The 22132-nt window shown below is 42.6% G+C and overlaps 1 protein-coding gene across 2 annotated transcripts in view; it reads left to right on the top strand.

Moving 5' to 3' along the window:
- SEC24A (SEC24 homolog A, COPII coat complex component) overlaps positions 1-22132 on the top strand; it is a 117913-nt gene that overhangs the window by 80612 nt on the left and 15169 nt on the right. For both annotated transcript variants that reach the window (XM_018569961.1, XM_018569960.1), the window contains exons 13-19: positions 1557-1763; positions 2468-2591; positions 2676-2834; positions 3385-3558; positions 4003-4113; positions 8237-8412; positions 14957-15094. In XM_018569961.1, the coding sequence (XP_018425463.1) occupies positions 1557-1763; positions 2468-2591; positions 2676-2834; positions 3385-3558; positions 4003-4113; positions 8237-8412; positions 14957-15094 (1089 nt within the window). The remainder of the gene's footprint in view (positions 1-1556; positions 1764-2467; positions 2592-2675; positions 2835-3384; positions 3559-4002; positions 4114-8236; positions 8413-14956; positions 15095-22132) is intronic.

A 22132-nucleotide genomic window follows, 5' to 3' on the forward strand; every position in this document is an offset into this window, starting at 1 on the left:
GTAGAAAAAAAAAATATAAGACACTGTCTTACCTTCGGGGAAACACGGTAGTGATGAAATTACCAGCAATTTTTTCATTTATACTTGCATGCCTTTGGTATGTCATAGTGTAAAGTGTGAAAAGAGGCATGTTTTGCTTATGCAACAAAGATATATTGTAAAATGTAATGGAAACATTTGTCTGTGCCCCCCGCTGCTGGAGCAGTGTGCCCAAGAAGAGTGGGCCAGACTACCTGTTAGGTGAAGAAGTCTCGGAGAGCTACAGAAATCGTTGTGCAACAAAGTATTAGGTTAAAGGTCCCATCATTTTTGTACATGCCATTTTTGATTTGTTTTATGATTTAAAATATTAAAAGCAGAGTCTGCTTTTTATTAAATATGGAATAAACAATGATAGGTGCAAATTACTTTTGTCAGTTTAAGTTATTTTACATAGTTACATAGTATTTGAGGTTGAATAAAGACATTAGTCCATCAAGTCCAACCTATTAGGATCTCGTTCTAGGAGTAACTGTACCCCTGTATATTACGGTCCCTTAAAAAATCATCCAAATGTTTCTTGAACAATTCCACGTTTTTTGCTGAAATCACCGCCTGTGGCAGTGAGTTCCAGACCCTAACCGCTCTAACTGTGAAGAACCCCTTTCGCCCCTTGTGCTGGAATTTTTTTTCCACCAATTTTAGGTGGTGGCCTCTAGTTTTTGTAACGGAGTTAATTTTAAATTGTTTATCGCCAATGTTGCTATCACCATTGAACATTTTGTACATGGAGATTTGATGATTGAAAAAGTTGACAATGTCGATTAGTTGTTGCAGCCCTACATATCACACTGTCAACAGTGCTTAAAACATTCAGTTTTTATTTTAATGGTTTAAACCTGCTGCTGTACCTGTACCTAAAAAGTGTTCGCTGTAATTGGGTTTTAATTTGTTTGCCACTTATTAAAGTCTATTTAAAGCTACCTGTAGATATGAGACTACCCCGTCCACAGGCGACAAAGCTGCTACACAATTTTATTGCAGAATGAACAGTGTTGTCACCCTGATAAAGGAAGAGGTAAAATATTGAATTCATTTCCAGGATCAACACGTAAACCGCGAGCTGTGGTTTCCATCCTGAGAGACCTATATCACTGCTGTGTCCTGGAGTGATCTAGGGGTCAGAGGATGGAAGCATAGTGCATGGCAGTGGAAACAGGCATCTGACACTCCCGGAAATGCTGAATAGTTTGATAGAGGCTGGAATAGCGCAATGGTAGGTTGCCAGACAGCCAAGTTTAAAAGCTCTTCTATTAAAAGGAACTGCTATTTTTATGTGACTGACTGGGTCATTTTAATGAGTAAATAGCCGCATTCACTTGTATCTTTATTATTTGCCTAATGTTCACCTTTAAGATAAACCCAGTTCTGTTTGCATTTCTTTACGTTTTTACTCTAATGTGGCAGGTAGAACAGGCATACTCATCTGTTTCATGGTCATGTAGCTAGTTAGTTGTGTCATCGATATGTGTTTGTAGTAACATAACAAGCTTTTTTTTCTTTTTTTTTATATTTAGCTAGTGCAAGATTTGCTGAAGAACCTGCCACAAATGTTCACAAAGTCTTCTGAAACGCAAAGTGCGCTGGGACCAGCACTCCAAGCCGCTTATAAGCTGATATCACCCACTGGTGGACGTATAACTGTATTCCAAACACAACTGCCAACTATAGGAGCTGGAGCACTAAAACCCAGAGAGGAACCCAACCAAAAATCCAATGCTAAGGTGATGCGGATTTCAGATTTTGTGGCACCATATATTCCTTTATTATAATGCTTGATTTATAGTAGCCATTGATGTCAAAGGGGAAACATGCACTATCCAATTTATTGTATTTTAAATCAGTTTAGGACTGGGTGTATCTAGTATGCCCTAAAGTCTCACTGCTGGGTGTGCTCGAGTGGATGTAGCTGCTACGGCTCACTGTAAAGTTGACACTTGAAATCATGGTTGATGTAACAGAGCCACTGTCAGAAACTGTTGTTTATTAACCAGCTTGTTAGTTACCAGCATTATTTACATTGTAAACATTGTGTTAGCTGCAGCAGACTTGATGGTAAACTGTTGCTGGTTTTTTTTTTTATCCGTCTTGCTTATTTGAACCCCTAATGAGTTCTTGCTAACAAGCGCTAATTGAAGTATATGTCAGGGCAAAAGAAAACATATGCAGCACATCTCTACTAAACATGCCCAAGTTGTGTCTCTTTAAAAAAAATGTCTAAAGTACAAGAACATATGGACTGATCTGCCAGCAATCCAGTGACATCCTACATGTAATGGGTTACTTTTTCTTAAACAAATTAGCTTTGGCAATAAAAGTTAGTCATTGCAGCATCATAGCAGATACAAGGGGTGATCTCTGCAGAGAAGATAACATGATAAACCCATACATAAAATCGCTTTTTAATTTTAGAATGTTATCATAATAGGATATCCACAATTTGACACCAGCAACTGACTTCTACAAGAAGTTGGCCTTGGATTGTTCAGGACAACAGGTTGCTGTGGACCTATTCCTTCTGAGCGGACGGTACTCTGATTTGGCCTCCCTTGGTATGTCTCAAAGCTTGCCTCCAGTTAAATAGGTTGATTGTGTATGGGTTCAGACTGACAGCTTGTATTTTACTGCTGTTTCAGGTTGCATTTCTAGGTATTCAGCTGGTAGTATTTACTATTATCATGGTTACCATTATCGGCACAATCCTGTGCAAGTTGAAAAGCTGCAGAAGGAACTGAAGCGATACCTGACCCGTAAGATTGGTTTTGAGGCTGTCATGAGGATCAGGTGTACAAAAGGTTTGTAAGAAATCACTTCTCTCCATGGTAACACAATAAAATAAGCATATACTTGCTACGACTAAATCCCAGTCATAACTTGCTCGAAAAGCCACTGCGTGCAAGGTGCCCGGCAGAAAACCCACAATATGCAAATCTTAAAGCCATTGCTAAAAAATACCCCCAAAAAAACCCACAATGTAATGCTGAGCCTCAACCTATTGAAGGCACCGCACATTGCTTTTTGGGTTGCACAGTATCTTAGTATCAACTTTTCTGAAGCCGAGAGTAGTATATTGCAGGAGACTCTGGGTTTCAGGGATCCCAGCACACCCTGTAGCAATGGATGTAAAAAGCTATACTAACTGTCAACTAGTATCTAGGCATGTGTCTATTTTAAACTGTCCCATTTATTAATACATTTTTCTTTTATTTACCATTATTGGAGTTTAATCAGTGACTTTCTATTTCTGCATTATTTTAATTTACATTACAAAGGACTGTAATTTCATCTTTAGACAAAGACTGTATTCCTTTTATTAACACAAACATTTTGACAATTTTTTTTCAGGCCTTTCTATTCATACGTTCCATGGAAACTTTTTCGTACGTTCTACAGATCTACTGTCACTACCCAATGTTAATCCTGATGCTGGCTACGCTGTCCAGATGTCTGTGGAAGAGAATTTGACAGATACACCTTTGGTCTCCTTTCAGTCAGCTCTTCTATATACTTCAAGCAAAGGTTTTCATTTTGTCTTATTATTTTATAGCTGTTGTTAACCAAATCACATACACATTTTAGAAACAATTTTGAAGAATATTTTTATACTTTCAAATGACTTAATATTTAACTTTGTTGTACAAGCCTTTTTAGATACTACATACATGGAAGTGCCAAAGGGGTGTCTGGCACAAATTGCTCAGATAGGGCTGAAAGGCTGTACTGGAATGAATGATAAAATGCACGCAAGCATTTAGTAACATTATGGCATAGGGAAACTAACACCACATTGCAACCAGCTCTTGTGCCTACAAGCTATGAAATTATCAGTAGTGCAAAATTTAGAACCTTTTCATAGATTCTAGCTTGTGGATTGTGCATCTTGATTATGGTGCAGCCAATTGTAACTCGTACTTTTTTTAAAAAAATTTTAAACTGATGTTTATGCCTTCTTGTTTACATCAGGAGAGCGGAGGATCCGTGTGCACACAATGTGCCTTCCTATCGTTTCAGCACTGTCTGATGTCTATGCTGGTGCTGATGTGCAGGCTGTGATTGGACTGTTAGCAAACATGGGTATGTGTACCAAGAAGATATTCTCTTTAAAATAATATGTCATTGAACATTTAATGGAAAAGTCAGTTTTGTATGGATGGTTCTAAGTAGGACCCAGAAGTATACCTGTACTAGGAAACATTCAAAAAAGTGTAAGGTACTATATGGTAGATGTTTTAGGGTGTCAGAATGTACCTGTTACAAAAAAATGTTTCAACATATGCCAGTTGTCCTCCCTTGCAGAAGTTGATTTGCAAATATTGACTTTAAGAATGTCTCTATTAGCAGAGTTGGGGGTCCCAGTGTTTCCTTTACTGTATGTTCTCAGTGTCATTGTCAGATGAAAACAAATTTTCAAACTACAAAATTGACGGAAGTAATATTACCTTATGCATTCTCATAGTTATTTTTGTCTTATCTACCATCAAAATGTTTTAATCTAAAATGTGTTGAACTTTATCAATATGTCTTTTTGTTTAATCAATTTTATTGATTTTGAAAATTCTGCAAACGTAAATAGCTTATACAAAAGTCCAAAAGCTGTACGTACAGCTTAATAAAGTCAGATGTACATGGAAATCATACATTGTTGTGTATAAGTACAGACATATCAAACGTAAATATTAAACCATACAACTGTGACTTAATCAACGGCTATCGTATATCTTAAAAGGGGTGGTTAAGCCACCCTTCAGGCACTGCCCGGAGACAGATCCAGTGAAGGAGACACATTGCAAGGGAAGAGCAAGAGAGGAGAGCGGGAGTGGTGGGGAAGTTGGATAATGAGCGAGTCCAGATGAAAGGTTGGTGACATGTAGGAAGCGATCCAAGGTTCCCAGATTTTTTTCAAATTTTGTTAGAGTATCTGACTGAACAGCTGACAATTTTTCAAAAAACATTACCTGCGAGACTCTAGGTTTGACCTCCGCAAAGGGGACCGTGGGAGATCGCCACGAGCGTGCAATCACTCTCCTGGCTTCAGTTAAAATATGAGTGACCAGTTTAAACTGGGTCCGCGTGCATGACACTGGCTGTTTGCCAAGCAGTGCTTCAATCGGGTTTTTACGGAATGAATGACCTGTCACCGTATAAATCAACTGATACACCCTAGACCAGAAACGCCGAATCCTTGGACACTCCCACCGTATATGAATGAAAGAACCATCAGCCTGGCATCCTCTGAAACATGATGGAGACCTGGAGGGAACCGCACGGGAGATACGGAGAGGAACCAAATACCACCTTAATAAAAGTTTATAGTTTGCTTCCACTGCTCGCACACTAGAAGAACTCTTTGCAGTCGTGTACCAGATTTGGGACCATGTGTCCATTTCGATGGGTCCCCCCAGTTCCTGTTCCCATTTTGAGGCATAGGGAGGAAGCTCCTGTTGTAGAGAGTCCATCAGAGCATCATAGAGGTGAGCGATAAGGCCCGGGCTCTGTGACTGAAGCAGCAATCATTTTTCAAATGGGGTCATTACTGTCAGGTCTCGGGTCAGTCCCGCACACTGCTGCAAATAGTGTTTAATCTGTATAAATTGGAACAGGTCTCTGGTGGAAAGCTGATGTTTCCCTTGGAGCTCCGGGTATGAGACAATACCTGTTGAAGTATAAAAATGTCTAGCCTGAACCAGGGAACGTGCCCTCCATCTACTGAAGGCTGTCTGTTTCTCATAGCCTGCGGGGAACAGGGGATTCCCCTGTATGGGTAAAAGGGGGGTGTGAGGGGAGATCCATTTCTGAATCACCTTAAGGGCGTCCCAGAGACGGAGTGTATGTTTCGTGATTGGGCGTGTGACTATTTTCCGCATTTTGGGGGGTTACCATGGCAAATTATTCAATAGTATGGGGTCGCACACATATGCCTCCACGGAGACCCACAAAGGGACCTCTTTTTTCCGAGTGCCACATAACAAGGGGGACCATCTGTGCAGCCGCATAATATTTTTGAAAGAGAGGGAGACCCAGGCCCCCCTGTAGTTTGGATCGGTATAACACCGAGCAAGCTATTCTGGGAATGGAGCCAGACCAAATAAACCGTAGGATATGGCGCTGGAGAAGACGTAATCTAAAGGCTGGTATCGGTACGGATAGAACTCTGGCGAAGTATAAGAATTTAGGTAGAAGAGACATCTTCACTGCCGTGATTCTGCCTAGCCAAGTCAGATGATGTTTAGCCCATGAGCCCAGTATCGAAATTAAGTGAGCAAGTAATTTGGGGTGATTGGCATTATACAGGGCGTCCCACGTCGGAGTTAGATGAACCCCCAAGTAGGGGAGAGCATGTGGTACCCATGCATAGCAATATGTCTTTTTAAAGCTGTAGTGCACAGTGCCATGTATTTCCTCTATAGCCAATCCCATTATTTCAATCAATATTTACACGTTAATATGTGTAATTATAACAAGTTAGAAACCCTCTCACTTTGCCCATTAATTGCAAAATGACAGTGTCTCCCACTAGCCCACCCCACCCAGCAAGGTACAGTATACCTTCTGTACCATGCTGCTTTGCCTCTGAAGGCTTCTACTTCCTGGGCAACATGTGTCAGTGCTCATACTTGAGCGGCTGATAGCCACCTTGGTAAGCTCCAACACCCAAGCCTACTCAGGGAGGCAGAGAGGAATTGTGTGCAAGTTTATTACCGTATATACTCGAGTATAAGCCGAGATTTTCAGCCCATTTTTTTGGGTGAAAAGTGCCCCCCTCGGCTTTTACTCGAGTCAGCGACAGCACGTCTTCTTACTTACCTCGCCGAGCGTCGCGTCACTGCTGCTCCGGTGGGCGGCGCTCCGAGCGGGGTCATCTGGCAGTCTCCGGGTCCTAATTTAGGTGGCCGGAGACTGCCAGATGACCCCGCTCGGAGCGCCGCACACCGCAGCAGCAGCGACGCTCGGCGAGGTAAGTAAGAAGAAGAAAAAACCCCCCGCAGCGGCCAGTCAGGCAGGGGAGCAGGGATGAGTCAGCGGCGCGCTGATCAGGCGAGAGGAGCTCCAGGTGGGGTTGTAATTTAGCGGGCAGGCACCTCTGAGCCAGCTAAATTAGGACCCCACCTGGAGCTCCTCCCACTGGACCAGCGCGCCGCTGACTCGTCCCTGCTCTCTCCGTGATGTGATGATCGATCACCGGCACACGGACACAGTGAGTGAGGGCGGCGGGGGGGGGGGGGGGAGAGAGAGATTCATTAAGCAATTATATATGTATTGTCTGCACTGTATTAGCAGTATATACTCTATATAGAGTATATACTGCTAATACAGTGCAGACAATACATTTACAATTATACTAACATGAATGTATTAAATGATCTGTATGTAGCCCTGTACTATGGATCATTTAACCCATTCATGTTAGCAGAGGATCATTGTAAATGTATTGTTGCAGGCACTCTATATGTATATGTACTATATACTACATATAGAATGCACTGAACAATAGATTTACAATTATCCTCTGCTAATATGAATGGGTTAAATGATCCGTAGTACATGATATGTAGCCCTGTACCCCCTTTTCCACTTACAGAGCTAGGTTATTTTTCTTTTAAATAAATATTAATGTAATTTTATTGGTATCTATCTACCAGTAGCTGCCTCATTTCCCACCCTCGGCTTATATTCGGGTCAATACTTTTTCCCAGTTTCTTTGGGTAAAAGTAGGTACCTCGGCTTATACTCGGGACGGCTTATACTCGAGTATATACGGTATTCTATTATTCTGTAGCTCATACCAGGGAAAAAAAGCGTTGGGTGCCTGCAGTCTTACACAATGTACATTTAACTGGTGATTTATTTTGATTGCATGTCTTGTTTTAATATAGGTTTAATATGCCACCTTTTGCCAAAATAATATTTACCAGTTGGCAACGTATGAACTGAGTAAACGAGATACTGGGGAGAATTTACCAAGACTGGAGCAGACAGAATCTAGAGCCAGCTGTGCATAGTAACCAGTCAGCTTTTATCTTTTAACTTGTTCAGTTCATCTTTGAAAATGAAAGCAAGAAGCCGATTGGTAGTCATGCACAGCTACTCCAGATTCTGTCTGCTCCAGTCTTGGCAAGTTCCTCTGTGTATTTTAATGCGCTTATTTAATACAAAATAGTTTTATTAATGCTTAATGTATTCAATTTTCTACTTCTAGCTGTAGACCGGTCCGTGGCTTCAAGTTTGAGTGATGCACGGGATGCTTTAGTTAATGCAGCAATTGACTCTCTTTCTGCATATCGCAGTTCAGTGCTTACTGTACAGCAGCCTGGCCTCCTGGCACCACACTCATTGTGTCTCTTTCCTATGTTTGTGCTGGCTCTCTTAAAGCAGGTTAGTAGTTTTCATTTCATTCATGTTCAAACCATTTGTGCATGCACCTTATTGGGATATGGAGCATATGCATATACAATCGTGTGAAAAGGAAAGTAACTCTCTTTAAATTCTATGGTTTTAAGCACCTTGCTTAAAGTGACATTAAAGGCAAAAACTTTTTTCCCTGCCCCCAATGTTAATTAAAGCACTTACCTTAAATTATGTCTCTTAATCCGATCATCTTCTTTCCTGTCCTTTTCAGCCTTCTCTCCAGTGCTGCTGCGGGTCTCCGATCCAGCGCTGACTTCTCTGTCCTTGCTGGCACTTCCTGTCCCTCGATGTCTGCATGCAGGTGCACGCGTCCATAGACTTGCCTTGTGTCTCTCCTTGTCTCCCGGCCGAAAATCCGAACTACGCCCGCCCCAAGATGCTTTGCGACCACCTGCGCATTTTCGGATTTTCGGACAGGAGCGCTCAGGGAAGATACAGGTAAGTTTTTAAACCGCTTTTCAAGCTTTTTTTTTTTTTTTTCCAACTTTTTGCATATATCTACTGCTTGCTAGCTGTAGATATATGCAAAAACGCCGGAAGGGTTTAGAAACCCTTTAAAAAAATCGTGGTTCTTAGCAAGTCTTAAAATTAGGTAAATACAACCTCAGATGAACATCAACACTTGACACATATTGCATTGCAATGTGTCATTATTTTTCAAACAGACAAAACGGAGAAGCTATGTGTGAAAAAACTAAGTACACCTTATGGTTCAATAGCTTGTAGAACCACCTTTAGCAACAATAACAATAATAATAATTAAACGTTTTCTGTGTGACATCATCAGTCTTTCACATCATTGTTAAAGAATTTTGTCCCACTCTTCTTTACAAGGTTGCTTCAGTTCATTGAGGTTTGCAGGCATTTGGTTAGGTTTACATTTGCTCTCTTAATGTCCCACTACAGCTTTTCAATCGGGTTGAGGTCTGAACTTTGACTGAGCCATTGCAATTTTTTTTTTTTTTTCTCAGCCCTTCTATTCTAGATTTGCTTGTCTGCTTCGGATCATTGTCCTGTTGTGTTTTTTTCAGCCCTTCTATTGTAGATTTGCTGGTGTGCTTGGGATCATTGTCCTGTTGTGTGACCCAATTTTGGCCAAGCTTTAGCTGTCTGACAGATGGCCTCACATTTGACTCTAGAATACTTTGCTATACAGAGGGGTTCATCTCCAGTTTGGTGTCCAGGAGGACATTGTTCTGGATGTTTTGTGGTTTGTTCAGATATCACTTTGCAAAACTAAGCCATGCTGCCATGTTCTTTTTAGAGAGAAGAAGCTTTTTCCAGGTAACCCTTCCAACAAACCATAATTGTTCAGTCTTTTTCTAATTGTACTTTCATGAACTTTAACAATTAACATGGTAACTGATTCCTGTAGAATCTGAGATAACTCCTTGGGGTTTTTTAATTTTTATTCAGTTATAAACGAAACCAGAACAAAACAAATAACATAAGACATTATAGGGAAATAAAACATCAAACTTGACAATATCACAATCAATCAGCATATTCAGATGTGGAAAAGCATCACTGTCAATTGCATAACTACTGATCAGTTGTTACGTAGAGCAGCACCACTATCTGGAACCTTCCATCTAGTCACATGCATCAAGTAGGAACAAGAAACATGCAGTACCCAAATAGTCCTGGAATGCAGTTACCGAGAAATGAGTCTAATATTACAAGATATGACTCAACTGCTTGTATCCCAAAGTAGAAATAAAGAACTGGGAAGCACAAAGTAACAATATTTCCGTGGAAGGAAAAGGTAAGCGGCACAGGTATTTGACAGTATAAGTAGTGCTGAGAGCTCTCATAAGAGCACAGGAACTGAAGAGAAAAAGATGCAGAGAAAGAAAAGTGGAGGAAGGGAGAAGAGAAGGAGCCTGGAAAGAGAGGGAGCCTGATGAAAAGGGGATCCTGCGTGGCTTGATGAAGGGGATCCTGCGTGGCCCCGAAAGCGCTAGTGTTGGTGGCATGACGTTCCAATAAATGACCTTTTTGGACTACAACATTGTTGGTGTGCTGGTGACATCTATCCATTTTGTACTGAGCGGCGCCATGCTTGGTCACTGCGAGCACCCCCACTACCTCATCCAATTTTGGGGGTTTTTTCCGGTAAGGAGTGCGATGAGGTATCTTTTTCGTTTGGAAAGAGAGGGAGACACCAGAAGAATGCCCGAGGGATCAGCAATCTATCATCCTTAAAGAGAAGCCTTCCATCAACCCACTTAACTAGTGACCATCGACCTGAGAACAGGTAAGACAAAAACTACACAGGGTTGGTCCTACAGAGGAATTATCTGAAGGTATTTAGGCATGGTCTTAAAATACAACCACAGCATCCATATGCTGTGGAAACATTCCTCTGCATTATGCAGGGTAGAGGTCAGATCCTCCATACGGCAAATCTCCACTTTGGCAAACCACATCTTAGTCAACGGTGGGCGAGTTTGTCTCCACAATAAAGGAATGCCTAGTTGCATTAAGAAAATGTACTGTAAAAGTACGCGTATACTGGGAAATCGATAATACGGACATATGTAGAAGGCATGCCGCAGGGTTATTGGACAGATCAACTAATACCATTTCCAAAAAGGTGAACTTCCAGACAATGCCAGAAAATGAGACTTGGTTTCAACAGCTGAAATAAATCTCCAGTAGGTACAAGGGATTTTGCTGCCAAATTTGTGGAAAACTGAAGGGACCATATACCATATAGTCAACATTTTGTACCTTTTGTTCTTGAAAACTGCTTGCTATGGGTGAAGTAGAGAGCAGATTCTTGCTGTTGTGGTATAAATACCTGTCCCATTTCTGGTAAGCCCCTACTATTTTTTGAAATGTTCAAGATCCCAAACCCTAACCTGGGGGATCGGCCTACCCAAACAAAGTTCAAGAACATCTGCCAAAGTCGACCAGAAAAGGTCAGTGGCAGTTTAATCAGAAGTGCCTGGAGTAGATACAGGATCCTGGGAAGAACTGTCATTTTGGCAGAGCTACATCACCCTAGCGAAGAGAGGGTAAGCTCTTGCCACGCCGTGCGCTCCCCTTTGATTTTGGCAAGGAGTGGAAGAAAGTTTGCCTTGTAAAGCCTGCTCAAATCCGCCGTGATAAGAGTGCCCACATACTTAATGCCACGGTCTGACCAGCGAAACAGAAACTGGGTTGTAAGAATAGACCGGACTCGATCTGTGAGGGTGATATTCAGGGACTCTGACTTTGAAGGGTTGACTTTGAAGTTCAACAAAGCCCCGCATTCTTGTAGTATGGAGGATAGGGAGGTGTGTGGATGGGAAATGAAAAACATGAAATCATCTGCATGTGTTCCATACCTCCTATGCGTAGTCCTGTTATATTGGCATTAGAACAAATCGAGCACAGGAAGGCCTCCAGAGTCAAAATAAATATGAGCAGGGACAGCGGACCCGAATCGAGTCCCGTTGATGTTTACCGCTGCCGATGGATGAGTACAAGGCTGAAACCCACTTACACATATTAGGCCCAAGGCCAATGTATCGAAGAGTGGACAGCATAAATTGCCAGCCTATCCTATCGAAAGCCTTCTCAGCATTGGCAGAGCGCAGCATCAAAGGACAAGGCAGAGCGCAGCATCAAAGGACAAGGCCGAGCACGAGCTAGATGGATATTAAGGGATCGGATGGTATTGTTCCGCGCTTCCCAAAAATGTACAAATCCCACCTGGTCGTAATGTACGAAGGGTGGTAGGAAGGGCAGAAGTCGGTTGGCTAAGATTTTAGCAAACAGTTTGAGATCCACATTTAGTAGTGCAATTGGACGATCACTGCTGCATTGGTATGGTTCCTTATCCGCTTTTTGTAGCAATGTAATATGAGCACAGAGGGAGTCTGCAAGTAAAGGAGAGAGTCCTGCAGCACAGCCTTAAACCTGTTCAGAAAAGGAGTATTAAGGAGGGAGGGGAACATCTTATAATATGCCATGGTGAAGCCGTCCAATTTCTTTCCCCTTCTTTGATTGTTTAATGGCCAACTTCGGCTCCTCTTCTAAAGAGGGGAGCCTCTAAAAAGTTACAGTCTGTAGTGCTAATCAATGGCATGCCTGAATGGGCAAGATGATCTTCTGTAACCTGGGAGCGAGCAACTGCCTGGGACGTAGTCATCAAAGGCCTCGAGTTACAGAGCTGCTTGTTGAAATGAGCAAACTCCAAGGATATACCTGCAAAAAAGGACAGTTTGGCACCCGGGGATGATTTGATGCAAGAGACAAAAGGTTTAAAACGCATACCACGGAGGGCCCCAGCTAAAAGCCTGCCTGGTTTGTTGGGGAAATTCATAGAACGTCCTCTGGCCTGCCAACTAACGTTGTTTGGTATGGTGGAAAAAAAAGAATTAAGGGCATCTCGCCTATGAACAAGATTTGCCTGGGTAACACGAGCCGCTGACTTTTTGTGGACGGACTCCAAATGACACACGCTTGTACAGTCGGGCAATCTGTTCACCTCTCTCCCTCTTAAGTCTGGCACCATGTTTAACCAACACCCTGAGGATCACGCACTTGTGTGTTTCCCAGATTAACAGAATAGAAGCAGGAGAGCTATTTTGGCAAAAGCAAGAGCAGAGTTCACTCTCCACGTTTGCCTGATCATTGGATCCTGAAGGAGAGATTCATTGAGCTGCCAAGTTGGCAATCTGGTGGAGCATGGCACACCATGGGAAGACGGGAGTACGTCTGGTAGATCTCGGGTTATTTGCAATTTCTAGTAGATTTGCTGGTGCGATTGGGATCATTGTCCTTTTGCATGACCCAATTTCGGCCAAGCTTTAGCTGTCTGACAGCTGGCCTCACATTTGACTCTAGAATACTTTGGTATAGAGGGAAGTTTGTGGTCGACTCAATGTCTGCAAGGTGCCCAGGTCCTGTGGCTGCCCAACAAGCCAAAATCAGTACCCCTTCACCACTGTGCTTGACAGTTGATATTACTTATTTGTGCTGATGTGCTGTTTGGTTTTTGCCAAAATGAAACGCTGTGCATTATGGCCAAACATCTCCACTTTGGTCTCGTCTGTCCAAAGTTCCAGTGGTTTTGTGGTTTTTTCAGGTGCAACTTTGCAAACCAAAGCCATGCTGCCATGTTCTTTTTAGAGAGAAGAGGCTTCGGCTGCTTGCAGCCCTTCCAAACAAACCATTCTTGTTTAGTCTTTTTCTAATTGTTCTGTCATGAGCTTTAATATGCAGAGGCTTGTAGAGTCTGAGATGTAACTCTTGGGATTTTTGCAATTTCTCTGAACATTTCAGTCTGGGTGAATTTGTTAGGACGTCTACTCCTGGGAAGATTGGCAACGGTCTTCAGTAAGGGTGTACTAAAGGTGGTAATACACTAGTAGATTTTCGTTCTAAAGGTTTCGTTTCTGCTTCGAACCCTTATTCAATTTATACCTTCAATTCCCCATCTAGCATAGTCAAATGTCGATTTCAGAAATCGTTTGTTAGCCATACTAACCAATTTTTGACGAACGATGGAGATTTGACCTATGCAAAGAAAATATTAATTTACCTAGGCAGCTTTCCTTTTGCGCATGGGCTGTTTTCTTGTGGAGATTTTAGACAAACGAAAACCCCACTCATTTGTCAAATTTTTGTTCAGTCAGAGAAAAATTTTCCAACCTGACCCATACATAAAATGTTGTTCTCATTAGCAAAATGAAAATTGGTGCTGTATTATCAACTATTCGATTTCCGTTTGAAAGATTGTTCGTATACGATTTCCAAACGAAAATCTAACAATGTATGGCCACCTTTTATTTTTTCACACATGGCATGGAGGGTGGCTACTTTTTTCCTCATAGTCCTTGTGTGTTGTAAAGTAGCCACCGTTCCAAGCTCACTCCTGTGAGGGACTAAAATCTCAGCAGACCACATGTTAAATCTTAGTCGATTACAGGAGCAAGCTTGGAGCAGTGGCTAATTTACAACAAATGCAGGGACCATAGGATATAAAAGTAGCCACCCTCCAGAAGGAAGGACAGTGTAAGCACAAATTCAGAGATGTATGGAGGATCTACATCTGAGCAACAGACAAATAAGGTAATTCTTTTTTTTTTTTAAATAGGTAAGTTACTTGAATGCATTTTTAAGATTTAACTCCAGAGTTTGTCACTTAAATGCATTGTGCAATCTATAACTTATTGCAAATGGGGCTATAAATCACAGGACAAACCCTCTTAATCATTGTTAAATTCAAAATACTTGCAATACTTTATAAACAAATGCCTTGTCACAACAGATATCGTGTTGAAGAGATACTGTGTTGCCAGCAAAAGGCATTAGTGTGAATTCAAATAAAATGTAGGATCAAGTATGTGCCTGATGTTTCCCAGGCACTAGAGACCAAATCTTTCAACTACCAATGTGGTTTGTGAAATGCCAGGTCAGCAGTTGTGTGTCAGCTTAAGAAATAGGAACCAAAACAATAATATGTATAACATAATTTGTAGTAGTTCACCATGCTTTTTCCTTTTTTTTATATATACAGAAAGCCTTTCAGACTGGTACAAATGCAAGCTTGGATGAGAGAACGTACGCTATGTGCCAGATCAAGAGCCAGCCACTCATATACCTTATGCTCATGACACATCCAAACTTGTACAGAGTGGACAATTTATCAGATGAGGTGTGTCCTATTTTTAAATGTTTTATATATATATTTAAATAATTTGTATAAAAAATACTAGTCACCAGAAACAGAACCCCCCTCCCCCAGCCATGAAGCATTGTTTTTGTAACAGCCTATTTTTAAATCACACAATAGATAAAGTTGGTGTTGATTCAGGCATAGAATTACCTTCTGTACCTTGTCATTGGTGTATGTGGGGAAATCCACTTTTGTGTAATCAATTTTGCAGTGAGAAACAATGTTCCACGAAGCCGCAATCTCAATTCAACTTTAAAAAAATGCTTTGCAAATAATATTGATATGCTAATAAGTCTTTCCAAAATCTTACCAGCTTGGGACATCTCCAGATAAGGAGAGTACAATCTCTTGGTACCGGTCCACATTGAAATGACTTTAAATACAATTGCTGGAATCGTTAAAACCCTCGTTTCCAAGGGTCAAGTCCCTTCAACTTTGCCACCTAACTATACATGAAGTTACCCCAAGTTGGTGTAAAAGAATTGTAGAAACCTTGCCATAGGCTGCAGTGTCCCTAGTCTAAATTTAGTAAACAGCTAGGCTGTAGTCAGCCTGAGCTCTGATTGTTGTTCTGTGCTTGTTAGGTTCCCCTAAGTTAGACTTGTACTTCTGCCGGTTGCTGGGGAGTGTTCTCCAGTAGCTCAAGAAACAAAGTTCTGAGTTAATATTTATTTCTCAGTGGTACATCACTAGGGAGTTTATTGCCAGTGGTGCATGCTGGGGAAGGGAATAAATATTTGGGGTGACCTTCCTGAAGGTTTCTTTGCCTCCCGGGTTTGAGTCAGTCTGTCTCCTGACAGAAGATATGCCTTTTGTCTCCCAGGCTTGCTGTGTGGGGAGGCTACTGCAGAAGTTGGATTGTGTTGTAGAGCCTGATTTTTGTTGTCCTGCTGGAGGGTACATCCATAGGAAGCAGAGCAGGAAAAGAGCTGCCTGTATGGAGCATCTTAGGAGGAGTCATCTGTGCTGAAAAGTGTCATGGAGAGCTATCTAATAAAATATCAGTGGGTTGGGGATAGCTATATTTCCCCCATCGGTGGGGTGATGTAGGGTAGGGAGTGTTTTTTTCTTCTATATAAAATCTCTAAATATACGATTGATTGTTCTTACAAGTACTCTGTGCAATCCATACTTGCAAATTTTGAAGTACATAATAATTGAGGCATCTAAATTATCTTTATTAGGTTGGATCTGCCAGCTATAGACAAAGGAAGTTTTACACCACAAGTTACATTGTGCATGAAAATTGTCAATAATGGATCAGCATTTAATGACATGTATAGTTTAATATAAATAATGGATTTCAATTAATGGGTAACAATACAGACTCCAATTAGTAATCCTGAAAAGTGGCCAAAAATATACATTTATATTTATAGCATTTTCTAAAGAGTGGCTTGTATCCCCTAAAAATAGAAAAACATAATCAGCATATAGTGCTATTTTTCCTCCTATATGGCCTTGTTTAAAACAATTAACGTCCAAAGCCTGTCTGATCCTTACTGCCAATGATTCAATGGCTTGTGTGAATAAAAGTGGAAATAAAGGACATCCCTGCTAACTACCATGTTTCAATTTAGATTGATACAACCATTTATTCTAATTCTTATGCAAAAATCCTGATATAGATTTGAACCCACTTTTTGAAACCCACTATTTTCATAGCTGCCTACAAATAGGATGCTATCAAAGGCTTTTATTTGCATCTAGAGATATCACTTTAGCCCGCGTGTTATCTGGGATTGTTTGTAAAAAGGTGTGTTTGAAGTTTATATCATTTTTATGTTTTATGACAACCAAAGCAATATGGTAATATATAATTTAAATATGTGAAGCGGTGCTGTCACAAAACACAGTAAACAAATCATGTGTGCAAAAACCAAATATTATAGTGAACAATACTATTGTGGAAAAAAAAATCAAATTCAATCTTATCAACTGTAAGTGTAAATCAATGGTGATTGTACTATAAAAAAAATGTCAAAAGTGACTAATAAAGTAGCAAACGTCCTGTGTCAGTGTGTTAAACACATATTTAAAACAAAGTGTTCATGAAATCAAATGCAGACAGCTCTCCCATGTCCCAAATGTATGGGGGGAAAAAAAAATCAAAGAAAACAAATGTGTTTTCTTAGTCTTTCTTTGTGCCTCACTCTGCCCAATCTTGTAATTTCTTGTGTATGAAAAAAATCTTTTGCTGCAGTGCTCATAAAAAACACCAGTGCTCTGATAAATAAGGCTCTCGCCTCAGACCCTTGGGTCTCCAAAGCGCTTCTTGTAGGATAAAACTCCTTCACTATTTGAAGCCGTGATCTTCCTTCCTTCAGATGAGACCAATTCTGATCTTAACGTTTTCTCCTCTACCGACAGCCCAACTTCATCTAAAAAAAAAATCTCTCAAAAGACAGAAGTGGAAATCATAGCGCACCGCATATACATAGAAAATATTTTATGAAAAGAATTACACTCACATAAACAAATATAATCGCATATCAGAATCACATAAACAAATATAATCGCATATCAGAATCCATTCCAGGATCGAGAGGTTCGCTCACCTCTCGATCCTGTCACGGCTCTCTGCCGTGACAGGGGAGGGGCTGGATTCCTCCCGATCCGCCAGCGCTGACTGGTGGAACGGACGGGGGGAGGGGGCGGGTACAGCTGGCTCTGCCGCTAGATAGGCAGAGCCAGCTGTCAGTCACGCAGCTGGGCGGATCCCGGCACAATTGTCGGGATCAGCTTCAGCTGCGGCGTCTCAGTATACCGCGAGCAGCTGCTCGTGGTATACTGCGGCGTCTCGGTATACCGCGAGCTACAGCTCGCGGTATACTGAGCCTAGGGTGACGGGAGGACGCTAGTATGGGGAAAAGACTTAACCCCATAGTTCTTTAACCCTTGCTGTGATACCTATATTAACCCATTACAATCATTAATCTTCATACAATCTATACCAATTTTTCGTCTGGAGATCTACTTTTCAAATGACGAGCTCAATGAGATCTACAAACGAAAAAACACCTGCAGGAGGGGGCATGGCGGTGCATTGAAGTCAATGGCACCGCAGGCAGGCCCTTCGCTCACAGAGCGATCGCCTGCACCCGGAACCCAGGCACATTAGTGCCTGTGTTCCAGTCCAGTGCGATCCGCAAAAATGCTGCAATTTTTGCAGATCGCACTGGACCGGAATGCAGGCATGGACCGGGGGGCATGGCTGCGGTGCCATTGACTTCAATACAACCACCTCCCGCCCCTGAACGCAGGGAGGCGGCCGGCTTACATTCCAGTGAGTCCTAGAGGCCCCGGCATCCTGTCCTCCCGTGGTGCTCGTGTGGCAGACGTTGCACATGGGGAGAGGTGTCCTGCCCCTTTCCATCTGCAGCGCCGAGCTCCATTTATCCGCATGAGCACCGCAGGAGCATAGCCGTAGCCAGCTACTTTTGCGCCCAGGCAAGAAAAAAAACAGATGTATTTTTTATTTAAACACACACATTCGTGCCATGGAATAGTGGTTGTTTTAGTAATATTTGTTTGACATTATTTGCTAATTGTATGTTAATGGTGGCATTGGTCTAGATTGTATAAATATTAACGATTGTAATGGGTTAATATAGGTATCACAGCAAGGGTTAATAGAGTGCTTGTATATATGAGCTTAATGAACTCACTGACTCTAGCTTCCTGATGAAGTCAATTAGACGGAACGCGTAGAAGCTGAGTCAGTGACGTCAGAACGCCTAGAGAGAGAGAGAGAGGAAGATAGATCTGACATCCAGGAATAGATTCTGATATGCAATTATATTCATTTTTATGAGTGTAATTCTTTTTTTTATTTATTCCTTGTTAAAGCATGTAAATGAACACATACAGAATATAAAATGGTTAGAATTAACAGTGTCCAACAGCAGACAGTCACAAATTATAAAAGTACATAGACATGCACAATAAAGGACCATTGCGTTGCATAGAAAAATACCCAAGAAAAAATTGTACAAGACTATCGGGATCCTAAGATCACTGAGTAATCAATTAACATTGCATCCACAGTGAGAGGCATGGGAGCTATGCTCCGGAAACATTACCAAATAACTATAAAAAAACAACCATAACCAATGAAAAATAAATTTAGAAACATTTCACCTGGGCCCCTTTCCCCACCTTCTAGATCAGGTGTCCAATATCATATCACTCAACCAGAGAAATGCCAAGTGGGGGGGGGTGAAGAGGCCCAAGTCCTGTGTGATCGGAGAAAGTAGAAGAAAGAACACAGAGAGGAAGAAAACACAAAGGCCAGGGAAGAGAAGGACCTAACGTGACTGGGAACCCCGGGCACCATCCGCCATTACCCCGTCCGCAGCCCCCTGAGGGGCCATGGGCAGAAAGAATTTCTGAGAGCATGCGGGGGACAAAGTGTAGGCAGTCCATGGCAACCAGGTGGACCGAAATTGCTCCTCGGTGTTACGTAATGAGGCAGTCAATTCCTCCATGCGATAAATGTCATCCACAACCGAGAACCACATATGCAGTGTAGGAGGCCTGATCTGCTGCCACAACAGCGGGATACAGGATCTCGCCGCATTGATCAAGTGGATCGCCATGGATTTTCTATATCGTTTGATGGAGGATCTGTGCTAGCACTGGGGCAGGTAGAGAAACATTGAGCTGCTCAGACTTGGTGGGGTTCATCAGAAAGTTAGACAGACTACCATAAAGTTCAAAAGCCCTGAGTAACGCTGGAACAGGAGAGGACGAAGAGCAGGTCATCAGCGTATGCTGCCAACTTGTGCGATCCAGAGGGTAGAGAGATTCCCGTCACTGAGTTGTTAGCCCTAATCGTACAAAGGAAAGGCTCCAATGAGAGGCGATAATGGGCAGCCTTGAGCGCTATGGCCATTTCCTCTGGTGTCAGGGGCAAGCCCAACATATCTCCAACCTCCAGCGTCAAAGAAGGCAGACCAGACCGCCGAAGGTGTTCGTGGATGCGACGTGTTCTGTCCGCCTCCGCGGTACCCGCGGCATCAGGGTATAGAGTATACAGGCGGCCATAAAAGTCTGCAAACTGTTGCAGTGTCTTTAGATAAAGACAGTTTTGAACTGGATCGGATGTGGGATATGAAAGGTTTCGAGCTAGTACCCCCGAAGTGCCCTGTCCGGGTTTGTTAGAGATTTCGTAGAAAGTGCACCTACATGTGACCAGGCGCTGCTTCGAAAGCTGGAACAACAAAGAGTTTAAAGCCTCCCGAGCTTGTAACAGAGCGGTCTGTACATCTAGGGCCACCGTCCTTTTCTGTTGAGTCTCCAAGGAGCGAATACGCTCGAGCAGCTGAGTCATTCGATCTGTCCTCTCCCGTTTATGCCGCGTTCCATGCCTAATGAGAACCCCTCGGAGAACACACTTGTGGGACTCCCATACGGATAGGGGGCTAACAACAGATGGGCCGTTAGAGACAAAGTAAGACCGAATCACCTCCTCCACGTCCGCCCGAATCATCGTGTACTGGAGGAGAGACTCGTTAAGCCTCCAGGATGGCTTGGCTGTGCAGGGCGGTAGCAGATCCAATACTAAGTGACCCGGGGCATGATCAGAGAGAAGAATATTGTCAATCAAGGCCGCGTTCACCGAGCGCAGGTCCTTATGTTGAATGAAGAAGAGGTCTAGTCTGGAATACATCCGATGGACCTGGAAAAAATACGTATAGTCCCTATCCCCGGGATGCAGGAAACGCCATGTATCAACAAAGTGAAGAACATTCAATTCTTTCAGTCGTTTTAGATAGGGATAAGATAGATGAGATGCCCCCGGGACACGTCTAGTAGGGGATCCATAGCGAAATTAAAGTCTCCACTTATAATTAAAGACCCCTCAGTAAAGTCCAGGAGGCAGGAGTTAACGGATCGAAGAAAGGTCAGTTGATCCGAGTTGGGTCGGTACACATTCGCCAGAGCGACCACAGTCTCACTGGCCCGTCGCAAACAGATAGTGACCTCCTGGGGGCTTGTTGTAAGTGGAGCAGGCTCCATAGAACAGATCTGGCCACTAGAACACTAACACCTTTAGATTTTGAGATAGGAGAGGTGGAGTGTTACACCACAGGAAAATCCCTATTGCAAGAACACTAAGAATGAGACTTTCAGGTCCGCTAGGAGCCTTGAACGTTTTTCTGGCATGTTTAGTCCTCGGGCATTAAAGGAGGATAACTTAAGCCGGCCCCCTGTGGTGGGAAAGGGGAGGGACCCCCGGGGGGGGGGGGTAACCATGGCAGATTCAACTAGGTTAGATAGGAGAGAGCAGACAAAGGGGACAAAAGAGAAGCCAAGAAAGAGGTAAGTACACAGGGACACTAGGAGAAACAGTAGCAGGAAAGCACCAGAATGCCTGGCAAAGGGAAAGAGAGCCAAGACGAGAACAGTCCTGGTGGAGGTATCCACCTGTCAGACCAAGCCACAGGTTGCCAACCAAGCGATATGCGTCTTAGCCCAGCCATATAGGGCTAAAGACCACCTACTTGGGGTAGGAAAGAACCATGCAGAGCAGGGAGACTCGATGTATAAATTCCCAAAGCTCTACTGGAAGCCAGTAGGCGTGCCAAAGGAAACTGGGGAGGCCACAACCGAGAACTCCCTTGAGATATCAACCCAGAAGGGCAATTATAGATATAAAAATACATACACACCCACACGTGTGTGTGTGTGTGTGTGTGTGTGTGTGTATGTGTGTGTGAGCATGTGTATACATGCAACTCTAGTTTAACAAAGCTCATATATTGCAACATTTTAGGCTGTTTTTAAGTATCAGGGCACAGGCCCCCAAAATGAGAACGTTACACCCAATAGAAACTGCTGTCAGAAATACAAATAACAGTGAATATAAACATAACAAAAAGAGGGAAGCAACGCATGTAATATAACAAACCAAACCAGGACACCATCCTAGCTCGACTGACCTCCTAAGGATCGCACGGGCGGCAAGCCAACCCCCCCCTCCCCCCCCCCCCAAAACCCACCACCCCGGGGGGT

This window comes from Nanorana parkeri, unplaced genomic scaffold (genome assembly GCF_000935625.1).
Source record: "Nanorana parkeri isolate BGI_ZX_2015 unplaced genomic scaffold, ASM93562v1 scaffold1433, whole genome shotgun sequence".
Classification (NCBI taxonomy): domain Eukaryota; kingdom Metazoa; phylum Chordata; class Amphibia; order Anura; family Dicroglossidae; genus Nanorana; species Nanorana parkeri.